We start from the raw sequence: 16304 nt of genomic DNA, 5'->3' as shown, positions 1-16304 counted from the left end.
TCCTGTCCCATTATCAGCTCAACCACTCCCCCTACCCGGCTCTACCAGCTTCGGTAGAAGCTGCCTGCACTTCACCATGCAGAGTGGGTGGGCACTGAGGGATGGTGAGCATCTGCCACTATAAACCAGTGAGAGTTTGTGTCCCCAGTGGTGGCGAGAGCAGCCAAGGAAGACCATAGTAGCTAAATGATGTGGTTAGTAAACCAGAGTACACCCACGCATGGAATGGAATGGAATGCTGATGGAGCGTGCAGCGGGAAGTCAGTTTGATCCGTCGCCCTACTGAGACAGTGTGCCCCCCCCCCCTGAGCTAACATATTGAGTGCCTCACGCAGGCAGCAAGAAGAAGAGGATGCTTGTCCCCACAATCAGACTCATCTGCTGCCAGGATGAACTTCAATGTAACAAAGGTGAGAGAATGTGATAGAATTTGAAACTACCCAACTCCCAACCGACACAACGTACTTGGTGTCACACGCCATTGGAGTGAAGTCCAATTTGTGCTTGGTCTGGAAGATGAGAGTCTTGATCCGGACCTCCAGGATGGAGGGGGCCTGGAGGGGAGTGGCCAGGGCAAAGAGAGCCAGCTGCGGTGGGATGGGAGTGCCGTCCTCAGCCTTCCTGTTCTGTCCGTGGAGGAACCTCAGCCGTCCCTGGAAGTTCAGCGCCTGCAATTGGGATGGAATCAATCAATAGATAAGAGGGAGCCGATGTGGTGGGTACACGAGTAACCCCCATCTCGTCCCTATTCGCCCCCACCCACTCCCCAACCCAACTGTTCCGTAAAAACAAGAGAGGCTCGCGCTGCGAGGCGATACATCCAGTGTGGTGAATCTGTGGAATAGTACGGGTGTCAGGGGTTATGGGGAGAAGGCAGGAAAATGGGGTTGAGAGGGAAGGATAGAATGGCAGAGTAGACTTGATGGGACAAATGGCCTAATTCGGCTCCTATAACCTATGAACCTGATCCCTGCCAACATGTCAACTGTGGCTCATTGCCCCACTCTCTACTCATTGGCAATAGAATGAGCTTTCAAGTCCCCAACCGGAGGCATGAGCACAGAAATTAGGCTGAAACTCGAGTTCAGTACAAAGGGTGTGCTGGGCACAGCCATCCCATTCGCTGTCCTAAGTGGAGATGTAACATCCCATCGCATTGTTTAGAAGAAGGCCAGATGAATTACCCCTATTCTGACCAATATATGTGCCTCAATCAACAAACAATGGAATTGATCTTGAACTCAGTATCATTTGTGGGACTTTAGTTTAGTTTAGTTTAGATACAGCATGGAAACAAGTTCTTCAGCCCACACCGACCAGCGATCCCCACACATTAACACTATCTTACACACACTAGGGACAATTTTACATTTTTACCAAGCCAATTAACCTACAAACCTGTGTGAGAGGAAACCAAAGATCTCAGCGAAAACCCACAGAGGTCATGGGGAGAACGTACTAACTTGGTACATACAAGCACCCATAGTCAGGATTAAACCCGGGTCTGGCGCTGTAAGGCAGTAGCTCTACCGCTGTGCCACCGTGCCGACATGCAGTGTACCAACTGGCCGTCACGTCATCTACTCTGCAATAGTGTCAACAATTCAGTAGTTTGGAATGTTCTGAAGTAATAGAAATGCTATGTAAATGCAATTCTTTCACTTGTGAAGAAGGCAACACACACATACTCATTAGATTTCATGGCCTTTCATTGTTTCATCGCCACATGGACCAGCAAACGACGTCTCTGCCTCTTTATGTAACAGTGGGTGGAAGGATCTGTTCTGTGCTATTATTTCCATCACTCCTTGTTAAAGTAAACAGACCTCTATATAGCGGATTTTAGTTATAGCGGACCGAGGTTCCGTTGCACTGCCCTCCCACTTCTGCCACTGTGCTGGCACCACGTGGTGTGTTTCCGGTTGTGAGAGCAGACAGAGCGAGCTGCATGAAGGCACATGAGTACCGGACCCATCCCTGAAGCACCACTTGTGGGGCCGGAAGCACTGGCATGTGAATCCCCGCTTGTTTAACCCAAAGCCACATTTCGTCCCTCTTGGCCTTAGGTTAAACTTTAGCACCCTAAACTTTTCACTCGGTGAAAGCGGACAATCAGCATTAAGGACATCATCCCTCATCCCTTGTGGTCCGTTTGTAGAGGGGGTTTACTGTTATTGATAAGCCAAGGCAGAGTGGGCTACAGACCAAGTGTTGATAAATGGGATTCAGGAAGGTGCCTGATGGTTGGCATGGATATGGTGGGCTGAAGAGCCTGTTTCTGTGCCACGTGACATTGATGCTATTCCATCTGGAGTGAGGGTTAAGCAATTTCAATGAATAAATCTTAGGTCGCTTCTGCAAGAGACTGCTAGACATTGAAAAGAAAGTGAAAAGCACAGGAGAACAGAGTTGATTCTAATTTACATACCAGGAAGCCTGACGAATTGTCCAAAAGACATCGGAATCTGCATATAAAATTCCTCTCCATGAAAGAGGAATTCTCAGGAGGAAGTTGATGAGGATCATAAGTGATAACGGTGGGACAAAGGTTGCTGCCCTCTGTAATGGCTGGGTGGTGAAACAGAAGGAGAGGGTTAAATATAATGCAAAACTATGAAATCAAATGCATGGCTTAAAATACACAGATGTTTTAGATAGTGTTTAAAACTGCTTACACAAAAAGGATTTCATCTAAACAAGATGTGATGGACTTGCCCTGTGTTTCCAATGGCCTTTGTTAAGCTGGAAGAGTCAGGAATGCCCATCACTTTGACCATTCCCTTTTCTCTCCTGGGAGAAGATACAGGAGCTTGAAAGCCCAGATGTCCAGACAAGAACAGTGTCTTTCTGACCTTTAACAGACTCCTAGACCAATCACCTCTTTCAACCACATTCCCGGTGGTTCTACTTTTACTTAGTTTTTAGTTTGGAGATACAGCATGGAAACAGGCCCTTTGGCCCCCTGAGTCCATGCAGACCAACGATCCCCACACACTAACACTATCCTACACACACGAGAGACAATATACATTTATACCAAGCCAATTAGCCTACAAACCCGGACGTCTTTGGAGTGCAGATGGAAATCGGAGCTTCCTGGAGAAATCCCCCGCAGGTCACGGGGAGAACATACAATGACCGTACAGACAAGCGATTGTAGTCAGGGTTAAACCTGAGTCTCTGGAGCTGTAAGGCACCAACTCTACCGCTGCGCCACCATGCCGCCATTAACTCTACTTCATTGATTATTCCATTATTTCACTTTAATATTATTTTGCACTCGTCAGGATTTTTGCATAAAAATCTTGCACTGCTCTGCTGTTTTACACTTGTCATTGTATTTATTATCGTTTATATCATTACCATGTACTCTATGAGTTTTATCTGAACAAGAAATTCCACTGCACCCTGCTGTATATGACAATAAACTAGTCTGTAATATGTAGTTCATGAAAGGGTTATCCTTATGGAAGAGATGCACATTTCTCTCTCACTGTCAAATTTTAGTCATTTTCTCGCACTTCCCTCTTCCTGCCAGAACTATGCAGCTCACTCTGACCTGACCTGGTGCATGTCCACAGACATAGAGAAACATCAGCAGTAGGGCTGCACCTCATATGACGGCACTTAAAACAGTACCAGCTTCACCAGCGTGAACCCCATGGAAACCAGAGAGACATAAAGATGTGCCATCCACCAGCGGCGGGGAATTCTGCCTGGTATCACTTACTGCAGTGCCCTAGATGAAGAGTTTCCAGTTTCAACAATTTCCAAATGATGAGAGGGAAAATAAATTATGTTGGATGAAAAAATGATGGGAGAAATTCATAAACCAAGCAAAGATTCTCTTCAAACGTCCAGACATCCTTGCATTCTTGCATAATCCAAAGACATCCCTGCATTCTTATCTCCAAACATGGCAACAACTCAGATTTCACAGTGCAAATGTGAACCATTCCCAGTCTCTTCCTCCTGGTCAAAGGAGTTATTGCTGAAGCCATATCAAACCAGCAACAACTCCCTTTGTCTACCATTTACCTCATTGGAGACCCTCAGACTATATTTAATCGAAATTTACTAGACTTGCACTATCGTTATTCCCTTACTCCTGTATCTGTGCATTGTGAACAGCTTGATTGTAATTACATAAAGTCTTTCCACTGACTGGACTGCATGCAACATGAAGGCTTTTCAATGTACCTTGGTACACATCACAATAAACTAAACTAAAACTAAAAAAAATCCTTCCCTCCTCAATCTCCATGCAAACTAAAACTACATTTTCTCTCTTTGCAAACTAAAACTACATTTTCTCTCTTTCACGTGGTTTTCAATACGAACTTTGTTCCTCTCTCTGGCAGAGCTGCCTGACCTGCTGAGTCTTTCCAGCATTTTTATGTTTTTGTTTCAAATTTTCAGTCTCAGCAATCTTTGATTGAATAAAAGTATTAATTTATTGTATAATTGTTACTTGTCTGAACCATTTAAATCCGGCCATACCATCAATACGAGGGCTTTAGACAATAGACAATAGACACTAGGTGCAGGAGTAGGCCATTTGGCCCTTCGAGCCAGCACCACCATTCAATGTGATCATGGATGATCAGTACCCCGTTCCTGCCTTCTCCCCATATCCCCTGACTCTGCTATTTTTAAGAGACCTATCTAGCTCTCTCTTGAAAGCATCCAGAGAACCTGCCTCCACCGCCCTCTGAGGCAGAGAATTCCATAGACTCACCACTCTCTGTGAGAAAAAGTGTTTTCTCGTCTCCGTTCTAAATGGTTTACTCCTCATTCTTAAACTGTGGCCCCTGGTTCTGGACTCCCCCAACATCGGGAACATGTTTCCTGCCTCTAGCGTGTCGAAGCCCTTAATAATCTTATATGTTTCAATGAGATACCCTCTCATCCTTCTAAACTCCGGAGTGTACAAGCCCAGCTGCTCCATTCTCTCAGCAAATGACAGTCCCGCTATCACGGGAATTAACCTTGTAAACCTACGCTGCACTCCCTCAATAGCAAGAATGTCCTTCCTCAAATTAGGAGACCAAAACTGCACACAATACTCCAGGTGTGGTCTCACTAGGGCTCTGTACAACTGCAGAAGGACCTCTTTGCTCCTATATTCGATTCCTCTTGTTATAAAGGCCAGCATGCCATTCGCTTTCTTCACTGCCTGCTGTACCTGCATGCTTACTTTCATAGACTGATGTACAAGGACCCCCGGATCCCGTTGTACTTCCCCTTTTCCCAACCTGACGCCATTTAGATAGTAATCTGCTTTTCTGTTTTTGCTACCAAAGTAGATAACCTCACATTTATTCGCATTAAACTTCATCTGCCATGCATCTGCCCACTCCTCCAACCTGTCCAAGTCACCCTACGTTTTCTCAATGTTATAACCTGGAGTAATGCAGAAGCACATACTTCCACGCTCATCGGAGGAAGGAAGGTTAGGAGTGAGTGTGGGGATTGGCTGAACAATTAGTTGGGAAGATCGGTAAATTGGATAATTAGGCAATTTAGCATCTGCTACAAGCATGATTTGCCCAAGGGGTGCGGCCCTGTCGCGGGAAGTGCCTTGTGAGAAAAGTGCGAGTCTTCGGCGAGGAGGCTGAGGGAGGACGCCACACCAAACGCTGGAGAGGGAGAGACGAAAGAAGGAAATGTCAAGCAAGCTGATTCAGTGCGATGCTTGCAGGATGTGGGAGGTCAAGGGCACCGCTGGTGCCTCTGGCTGCTACAAATGTGAGAAGTGCATCCAGGTACAGCTCCTGAAGGACTGTGTTGGTGAACTGGAGAAGCAAGTGGATGACCTCAGGTTCGTCCGAGAAACTGAGTCGTTCCTCGACAAGTCCTACAGTAAGATTGTTACACCTAAGGTACTGGAAGAGAGAAGGTGGGTGACGGTGAGCAAGGGAAGGAAACATGGAATGCAAAGGTCCCTGGGTGTTGTACTTCTTGAGAACAGGTTCACCCATTTAGAAGCTGTCAGGACAGAAGACGTTAACACACTGAGCGCCGGACTGGCTTGCGAAGCAAAAAGTGCTGTTGAGGCAAAACCAAAGAGGCTGACGTCAGGCAACACCATGGTAGTTGGAGACTCCATTGTGAGAGGTACGGACAGGGGTTTCTGCGGCAACAGACGGGATTCGAGGATGGTGTGCTGCCTCCCTGGTGCCAGGATCCAGGATGTCATGGACAGAGTGCAGAAAATCCTCAAGGGCGAAGGTGAACAAGTGGTAGAGCATGTCGGCACAAACTATGTCAGAAAGAAGGGGATGAATATTCTGCAGCGTGACTTTAGAGAGCTCAGAAAAATGCTGAAAAGCAGGACCTCCAGGGTGGTTATCTCCGGTTTGCTTCCAGTTCTTCGTGCTGGACAGAGCAGGAACAGGGATATACAGGACCTGAATGTGTGGCTGGGGAACTGGTGCAGGGGGCAGGGATTTGGATTCTTAAATCACTGGGATCTGTTTTGGAGTAAGTGGGAACTGTGCAAAAGGGACGGATTGCACCTTAACAGGTAGGGGACCAGCATTCTGGCAGGCAGGTTTGCCACTGCTACACGGGTGGTTTTAAACTAAATAAGGTGGTGGTGGGGGGTGTCAAATGGGATAGTCAATGATGGAGTTAAAGGGAAAAGGAGTAAAGGGATCGTTAATGCCCCCACAATTAACGGGAAAGAAAGCTCACAAAGGGATAGGAGAGTATGGCCAAGTGTAATAGGGATCGATGTGAAAGGTGAGATGCGTAAGAAATTAAAAGTATTGTATATGAATATGTGAAGTATAAGAGGTGAAGTAGATGAGCTTGAGGCTCAGTTAGAGGTTGGTAGATATGACATTGTGGGGATTACTGAGACGTGGCTGCAGGAGGATGGGGACGGAACTTAATATTCAGGGTTAAACATCCTATAGAAAGAACAGGCAGGTGGGCAGAGGAGGAGGGGGGTAGCTCTGCTGGTGATGGATGGAATTCAGTCCCTTGTGAAGGAAGACATAGGGACTGACGAGGTAGAGTCACTGTGGATTGAGTTGAGGAATTGTAAAGGCAAGAAGACACTAATTGGTGTTATCTACAGACCCCCAAATAGTAGTCCGGATGTAGGGTGTAAGTTGCAGTAGGAGTTAAAACTGGCATGTAACAAAGGTAATGCCACTGTGGTGATGGGGGATTTCAATATGCAGGTAGACTGGGAAAATCAGGTTGGTTCAGAACCCCAAGAAAGAGAGTTTGTAGAGTGTCTCCGAGATGGATTCTTAGAGCAGCTTGTATTGGAGCCGACCAGAGAAAAGGCAATTCTGGATTTAGTGTTGTCTAATGAACCAGATTTGATAAGAGAACTCAAGGTAAAGGAACTGCTTGGAGGTAGTGATCATAATATGATCAGTTTTAATCTGCAATTTGAGAAGGAGAAGGTTAAATCGGAAGTGGCAGTGATGCAGTTGAACAAACAGGACTATGAAGGCATGAGAGGTGAGCTGGCCAAGATCAAGGTGAGAATGATCCTAGCAGGAATGATGGTGGAACAGCAATGGCAGGAATTTCTGGGCATAATCCGGAAGACGCAGGATCATTTCTTTCCAAAAACGAGGAAAGATTCTAAGGGGAGTAGGTGGCAACCGTGGCTGACAAGAGAAGTTAGGGATAGAATAAAACTAAAAGAAAAGATGTATAACACAGCAAAGAGTAGCCGGAAGCCAGAGGATTGGGAAACTTTCATAGGACAACAGAAGGAAACAAAACGGGCAATACCGGCTGAAAAGATGAATTACGAGGGAAAGCTGGCCAGGAATATAAAGAAGGACAGTAAAAGATTCTTTAGATATGTTAAGGGTAAAATAGTAGCAAAGTCAAATGTGGGTCCCTTGAAGGCAGACATGAGTGAAATTATTATGGGTAACAAGGAAATGGCAGAAGAGTTGAACAGGTACTTCGGATCTATCTTCACTAAGGAAGACACAAACAATCTCCCAGATGTACTGGAGGACAGAGGATCTAAGGGGGTAGAGGAACTGAAAGAAATTTTCATTAGGCGAGAAATAGTATTGGGTAGGCTAATGGGACTGAAGGATGATAAATCCCCTGGGCCGGATGGTCTGCATCCCAGGGTCCTCAGGGAGGTGGCTCTAGAAAAAGTGGATGCATTGGTGATCATTTTACAATGTTCAATAGATTCAGGATCAGTTCCTGTGGATTGGAGGATAGCTAATGTTATCCCACTTTTCAAGAAAGGAGCGAGAGAGAAAACGGGGAATTACAGACCAGTTACCCTGACTTCGGTGGTGGGAAAGATGCTGGAGTCAATTATTAAAGAGGTAATAATGGGGCATTTGGATAGCAGTAAAAGGATTAGTCCAAGTCAACATGGATTTATGAAAGGGAAATCATGCTTGACTAATCTTCTGGAAATTTTTGAAGATGTGACACATAAAATGGATTAAGGAGAGCCAGTGGATGTAGTGTATCTAGACTTTCAGAAAGGCTTTGATAAGGTCTCGCATGGGAGACTGGTGACTAAAATTAGAGCACATGGTATTGGGGGTAGGGTGTTGACGGATAGAAAATTGGTTGGCAGATAGGAAGCAAAGAGTAGGAGTGAACGGGTCCTTTTCAGACTGGCAGGCAGTGGCGAGTGGAGTGCCGCAAGGCTCGGAGTTGGGGCCACAACTGTTTACCATATATATTAATGATTTGAATGAGGGAATTAGGAGCAACACTAGCAAGTTTGCGGATGACAAAAGCTGGGTGGCAGTGTGAACTGTGAAGAGGATGTTAGGAGGTTGCAGGGTGACCTGGACAGGTTGAGTGAGTGGGCAGATGCGAGGCAGATGCAGCATAATATAGATAAATGTGAGGTTATCCACTTTGGCGGCAAAAACAAGGGGGCAGATTATTATCTCAATGGGGTTAGGTTAGGTAAGGGGGAGGTGCAGCGAGACCTGGGTGTCCTTGTACACCGGTCACTGAAAGGTGGCTTACAAGTACAGCAGGCAGTGAAGAAAGCTAATGGAATGTTGGCCTTCATAACAAGAGGGTTTCAGTATAGGAGTAAAGAGGTTCTTCTGCAGTTATATAGGGCTCTGGTAAGACCATATCTGGAGTATTGTGTACAGTTTTGGTCTCCTAATTTGTGGAAGGACATCCTTGTGATTGAGGCAGTGCAGTGTAGGTTCACGAGATTGATCCCTGGGATGGCGGGACTGTCATATGAGGAAAGATTGAAAAGACTAGGCTTGTATTCACTGGAGTTTAGAAGGATGAGGGGAGCTTATAGAAACATATAAAATTATAAAAGGACTGGACAAGCTAGATGCAGGAAAAATTTTCCCAATGTTGGGCGAGACCAGAACCAGGGGCCACAGTCTTAGAATAAAGGGGAGGCCATTTACGACTGAGGTGAGAAAAAACTTTTGAATTTGTGGAATTCCCTGCCAAATGGTGGGGGACAAATCACTGGATGGATTTAAGAGAGAGTTAGATAGAGCTCTAGGGACTAGTGGAATCAAGGTATATGGGGAGAAGGCAGGCACGGGTTATTGATTTGGGACGTTCAGCATGATCACAATGAATGGCTCGAAGTGCCGAAAAGCCTCCTCCTGCACCTATTTTCTATGTTTCTATGTTTCTAGATCATAAGATATTTACAATTGTACTGCAAGTCAAATGGATAAAAATATATAAAAATATATAAAAATCACTCCAATATCACAGCTGAATAAATGCTCAAACGTGTGCCCAGCTTGTGTGCCCCTTTCATACAATTAGTATATATTGAGTAAACTACAAAAAATAAATTATATCATGCTGCTCATAGGACGAGCCTCCAATGGGAAGTACAATTGGGTCTTTGCGATGTGACATTCCAATGACAAAACTTCAAATCCAATTTGCTAAGTAGGGTGTGGACACTTCTCTTCAGTAATATTCTGCCACATTTAAATGGCCAATGTTAATCCCTCAAATATCGAACAAGATTATCCGTTCTTCCACTTCTGCTGTAATGAGGGCTTGCTATTTGAAGAAATAATGACGTATTTCAACAGTGACAACAGTTCCAACCAGAGATGCTACTTGATTGTAAGATGTTTTGGGATGTCCTGGAAGACCTATGAAAATATAAATGGACATTTTTTTGGCAGGCATACACTCCCTCTAACATACTGATGGCTCAATTCCTGCACTCTGTCTAACACCTTAACGCCCTCAGACAATGATTCATGAAAGGAGCTCAATATCACTTTCTTGGGGGCCATCACAAATTAGGAATAAAAAATTGCGAGCCTTCCCAGCAATATCCTCAAACTGAGAACAAACCGGACACCTGACTCAACTTCTTCCTCAAGCAAAGAAAAGCTTTCGTATTTTTCCATATGACATCACCAAACTCTATGGTCAATGAAATGCAATGTTTGAGACGTCGACATGGTTATATTGCAGAATACATCATTATTCTACAAAACCTCCCCCATCTCTATACACCTATCATTTGCCAGGCATTGCCCCGACCCCACCTCTTTTCTAGCTTTCTCCCCCTTGCTACAATTAGTCTGAAGAAGGGTCCCAATCAAAAACATCAAATAACCATTTCCTCTACAGATGCTGCCTGATATGCTGAGTTACTACAGCACTCTGTGATTTTCTGGTAAACCAACATCTGCAGTTCAATCAATTAATCAATCAATCAAAGACTTTATTGTCATTCAGAAATACACCAATAAATGCAAGTCTGAACGAAATTTCATTGCATCTGGCTCCCCTTGCAACATAAAATAACAAAAGGATAAAATGGATAAAGAGATAAAATAGATAAAAACGATAAAATAGATAATAGTGGCGGCACATTACATGGCATTCAAGAGTCTGATGGCTCGGGGGAAGAAGCTGTTGCAAAACCTGGCCGTTCTGCTCCTTATACTACGATACCTTTTGCCCGAGGGCAGCAGAGTGAACAGTCCATGATGGAGATGTGTGGGGTCGTTTATAATGCTGTTGGCCTTGGACAAGCAACGTTTGCTCGCAATGTCCCCGATTGAAGGAAGAGAAGTCCCGATGATTTTTTCAGCCGTCCTCACCACTCTCTGCACGGACTTCCAGTCGGAGGCTTTACAGTCCCCAAACCAGACAGAGATGCAGCTGGTCAAAATGCTCTCTCTGGTGCCCCTGTAGAAAGTGGTGAGGACGGGATGGGGGAGGTGAGCTCTTCTCATCCGGCGCAGAAAGTGCAAACGCTGCTGCGCTCTCTTAACTAGTGATGCAATGTTTTGTGACCAGGTCAGACTGTTCGTGATCTGCACCCCCAGGAACTTAGTGCTACTGACCAACTCTACCGCTGTCATTAATGTGTAGTGGTGTGTGACTGTGCCGGTTTTTCCTGAAGTCAACGATGACCTCCTTTGTTTTGCCAACATTCAGGATCAGATAGTTCGTGTTGCACCAGTCCACCAGTTGTTTCACCTCCTCCCTGTAAGCCAGTTCATTGTCGTCCCGGATAAGGCCCGCCACTGTTGTGTCATCTGCGTACTTCATGATGTGGTTTGTACTAAACCTGGCACAACAGTCGTGGGTCATCAGGGTAAACTGCAGAGGACTCAGGACGCAGCCCTGAGGGGAGCCGGTGCTCAGAGTGATCATGTTAGAGGTGTTGTTTCCAACCTGCACTGACTGGTTATAGTTCCTGGTTATAGACTGATATATAGTTCCTTGTGTCTATGTGATTATGTCTATGTAATTATTCATGCACATTCTGGCAGTGTTCCCACCATGTGTAACATGGGAAAGAGTGCCCATGAGTACAATATAAGGTTTTGATGTGTAAAATTCGCCGATAACTCACTGTCGTTGTGGGGGCTGGGATCTTGGCATGCGGGTGGATTGAGGGCCCAGTGGAGCTGCCGCTGAAACAAGGGCCGGTCATCCGTGTGGATCAGCTCATACACACTCTGGTGCACCACGTCCGACTGGAAAAGAACAAAATAATCCCATCAAGTCAATCGACCGGTCAGACAGCGCAGGGGCCGAGAATAAAGAGCAGCTGTGAACCGAGCAGAGGCACCAAAAATTCTTTGCATTCCTGGGAACAAAGAATTAGAGCTCGTATAGAACTAGTATGAGAAACTGGAAATACTGAAACCTAAACAAACAAAACAGATTGAAACTGCAAAAACCAGTCAATCAGAATGTATATATATAGAACATTGGGTGGCATTATTCATCAAAGTAAGTAAGTAAATTAAGTAAGTTTATGTTTATTGGCCAAGTATTCACATACCAGGAATTTGCCTTGGTGCTCCGCCCACAGGTAACAACATGACATACAGTGACAGTTATGAATGACTCAGAAAACACTAAACATTAATAATAATAAAACATTGATGATAAAACACCATTGATCAAGCATGTGAACCAACAAAATACCAGATCAAAGGGAGGCTACAGATTGTTGGCTGTTGAGTAGATAAAAACTGTTTTTATGTCTGGCTGTGGCAGCTTTGACAGTCCGGAGTCGCCTTCCAGAAGGAAGTGATTCAAAGAGTTTGTGGCCAGGGTGAGAGGGGTCAGAGATTATCTTGTCCGCTCGCTTCCTGGCCCTTGCATTGTACAGTTCATCAATGGAGGGAAGGTTGCAGCCAATAACCTTCTCTGCTGATCGGACGATTCGCTGCAGCCTCCAGGTGTCGTGCTTGGTGGCTGAGCCAAACCAGACCATGATGGAGAAGGTGAGAACAGACTCTACGATGGCTGTGTAGAATTGGACCATCATTGCCTGTGGCAGATTCTGCTTCCTCAGCTGCCGTAGGAAGTACATCCTCCGTTGTGCCTTTTTGACTGTGGAGTCGATGGTAGCCCCCCACTTAAGGTCCTTGGAGATGATGATTCCCAGGAACTTAAAAGACTCCGCAGATGTGACTGTGGTGTTGTTGATGGTAAGTGGGGTGAGGGGAGGGGGAGCTCCCCTAAAGTCTACAATCAATTCCACTGTCTTAAGAGCATTGAGCTCCAGGTTGTTGCGATGGCACCAGGACGCCAGCTGTGACACTTCCTGTAAAGCAGTAATGGCAAGGGGAGGTCCTTTACTTTAGTTTAGTTTAGTTTAGAGATACAGCGCGGAAACAGGCCCTTCAGCCCACCGGGTACGCGCCGACCAGTGATCCCCGCGCATTAACATTATCCTACACCCACCAGGGACAATATATATTTTTACATTTACCAAGCCAATTAACCTACAAACCTGTACGTCTTTGAAGTGTGGGAGGAAACCAAAGATCTCGGAGAAAACCCACACAGGTCACGGGGAGAACGTACAAACAATCTGTAGTCGGGATCAAACCTGGGTCTCCGGTGCTGCATTTGCTGTAAGGCAGCAACTCTACCGCTGCGCCACCGTGACCTCATAACCCTCATGAGATTGGATGGAAGGAGAGTCACGTGTTTTTCATTTTCTTATGTATCAGGACTGGAACAAAGACGTTCTTACTTTGTAAGCACATTAGCACAATGACACCACAAATAAATGTACAACAGTTAATAATACAATAATGTTTCAGTAATACTAGGTAACCAGGCCATAATAGTGCAAACCGAGGTACTTAGCGCAACATAAACAAGGTTCAAAATAGTTGTGGAAGTAGGGTTGCAGTTAGGTTTGTGCAGGGTGATTCAAGAGCCTAATTGTTGATGGGAAGAAACTGGACTTGAACTTTAAGGTCACGGTTCTCATGCTCTTGTACCTTTTCCCCGATGGTAGCAACCAGGTGAGAGCATAGCCCGGATGGTGGGAATTTGATGATATTAGCCGTCATTTGATACAGCACTTCCTCTAGCTCCCTACAATAATGGGCTGGTTAATACCCGTGATGGACCAACCAAGGTCCACAGCATTCTGCAACTCCTTCATTCACATTCGAGTTACCAAATCAGGCCACGACCTATGATCCAGTCAGTGCGCTCTCCACCATACACCCCAGTGTATATAATGCAGAGTATTTAGCATTATGCCAAATCTCCTCAAACTTCTGAGGAAGTACAGGCATTGTTGAGCTTTCCTTGTGATTGGGTCAATGTTCTGGGCCCTGAAAGGAAAGGCATGGATGGAGAGAGGGGAATTGGGATTCCGAAGTTCAAGAGATAATAAGCACTCCCACTACTGACGTGTTTATAAGCAAATAAATAAACTGCTGGAGGAATACAGCGGGTCAGCAGCAACCATGCAGGGAAATGGACAAATAAGGTTTCAGGTCGGGTCCCTTCTTACTTCAGGTTTATAACCTGTTTACAGGACAGCAAGTTGAATGAACAACAGGATTAGAATTGGGTTCCACAGCTGCAGTAGAGTGGAAACAAAACTTTGAGAGCAGTGGAATGAGGTAAGAAGGGGCATGGGGAGATCTGGACACAGAGGGGATAGTTGGAAAGAATGGAAGGAACCGTTGAAGCAAGTGAAAGGCAGAGCTAAAGGAGAGAAAGTGGGAGAGGAGAGGAAGGGAGAATGAGGGGTGGGGAAGAGTGGGAAAAGAGAAAGGAAAAGGTGGATGGGTGCAGGGATGGGTAGATAAATGGGGGAGACGAAAGACTGAGAAGAACAAATAGAGAAAGAGAGAAAAGGGGGATGGTAAGAGAGAAAAGCAGGAAGAAAGGGCAGAAGAGGTATAACGTCAAAATGATAAAGTGAAGGAACTATGTGCTTCTCTCATCCATTCTCAATGATCACTACATGCTGACGGTTTCTGGTGCTGTACATCATGGTCATTCTTTACGTTTTTCAGCCACAGGGTGCAACACAACTGTGCAATCTGACTTGTAGCGGACATCCACATGTACACCCTCGGATACTTTGCATGAAGTGCCCCATCCCTACTGCCCGAACTGAGACCACTGTGCATCACTGAGGAGCACCCAGTGTGCATGCGACATCTCTATAGCAGATAGACACAAAATGCTGGAGTAACTCAGCGGGACAGGCAGCATCTCTGGAAAGGAATGGGTGACATTTCGTGTCGAGACCCTTCTTCAGAATGCAGTCTGAAGAAGGGTCTCAATCCAAAACGTCACCCATTCCTTCTCTCCAGAGATGCTGCCTGTCCCGCTGAGTTATCTTCGGTTTAAACCAGCATCTGCAGTTCCTTCTTCCACATCTCTACAGCAGATGGTTCTTATTCCTTAATAAATGGTCATAGTCACACACTGTGGAAACAGACCCTTCGGCTGATCTTTCCTACACTGTCCAACATGTCCCATCTGCACAAGTGCTACCTACCCACCTTGGCCCACATCCTTCTAACCCTGTCCTATCCATGTACCTGTTAAAATGTTTCTTAAACGTTGTGATATTAAAGTCGTTCAATATATTCTGCTCCTCCAAATACAGCATGCAATCTACACAATGGTGTGACTGATGCTTTTGCTTCCATGACTCAAATTCTATTAGACATGCTTCAATTGGAAAGACAGCTAGCATTCAACCTCAAGGTCAATGGACATTTATATGATTCTACAAATGGGAAATTATGCCATCAACTGGAGCTTTGGAGGGTTGCTTATTCTGATTGGAGGCGTGTGGACCGATGGAGAGCCGCAGGAGTCGGTGCTGGGTCCACTCTTATTTGTTATCTACATTAATGATTTGGATGACAACGTAGTTAACATTGTTAGTAAATTTGCAGATGACACCAAACTTGGTGGAATAGTGGACAGTGAGGAAGGATATCCTACTTTAGGTCAGGATGTGGATTAGTTGGTAAGGTGACCCAACTAATGGCAAATGAAATTTAACTCTGACAAGTGTGAGGTGTTGCACTTTGATATACCTAATCCAGGGAAGGACTTGCACAGTAACTGGTAGAGCCCCGGAGAGTGTTGTGGTACAGAAAGATCTTGGAGTAAAGTGGCCTGGTTCCCTAAAAATGGGCGGATGAGATAAATAGGGTAGTGATGTGTGGAATGTTTGCCTTCTTTGGGAAAGTTACCGAGAACAAAAGTTGGACATCATGATGCAGCTGTATAGTCACTGGCAAGACCACATGGAGTACTGTGTGCAACTCAACTATGCTCACGCAAGGATGGCATTAACTTGGAAATAGTGCAAAAGAGGTTCACCAAGATGATACCTGGACTTACGGGCTTTAGTTAGAGGGAAAGGATGGATAGACTGCAACTTCTTTCATTGCAGCATAGGAAGCTGAGGGATTACATTATTTAAGTATACAAAATCATAAGGGGCGTGGATAAAGTGAATGCTCAGTCTTCGCCTCAGGTCAGAATATTCTAAAACTAGAGAGCAAAAGCTTAAAATGAGAGGGGAT

General features: G+C 45.3%; 1 protein-coding gene across 5 annotated transcripts in view; it reads right to left on the bottom strand.

The window, feature by feature from the left end:
- Positions 1–16304, bottom strand: part of LOC116975427 (aryl hydrocarbon receptor-like) — a 143815-nt gene that overhangs the window by 18309 nt on the left and 109202 nt on the right. For all 5 annotated transcript variants that reach the window (XM_033024538.1, XM_033024535.1, XM_033024534.1 and 2 more), the window contains exons 5-7: positions 11840–11963; positions 2429–2568; positions 466–668 (exon numbers count right to left, since the gene is read on the bottom strand). In XM_033024538.1, the coding sequence (XP_032880429.1) occupies positions 466–668; positions 2429–2568; positions 11840–11963 (467 nt within the window). The remainder of the gene's footprint in view (positions 1–465; positions 669–2428; positions 2569–11839; positions 11964–16304) is intronic.

This window comes from Amblyraja radiata, chromosome 7 (assembly GCF_010909765.2).
Source record: "Amblyraja radiata isolate CabotCenter1 chromosome 7, sAmbRad1.1.pri, whole genome shotgun sequence".
NCBI lineage: Eukaryota > Metazoa > Chordata > Chondrichthyes > Rajiformes > Rajidae > Amblyraja > Amblyraja radiata.
Note: the sequence above shows the minus strand (reverse complement) of the source record. Positions and strands in the feature narration are given on the sequence as shown.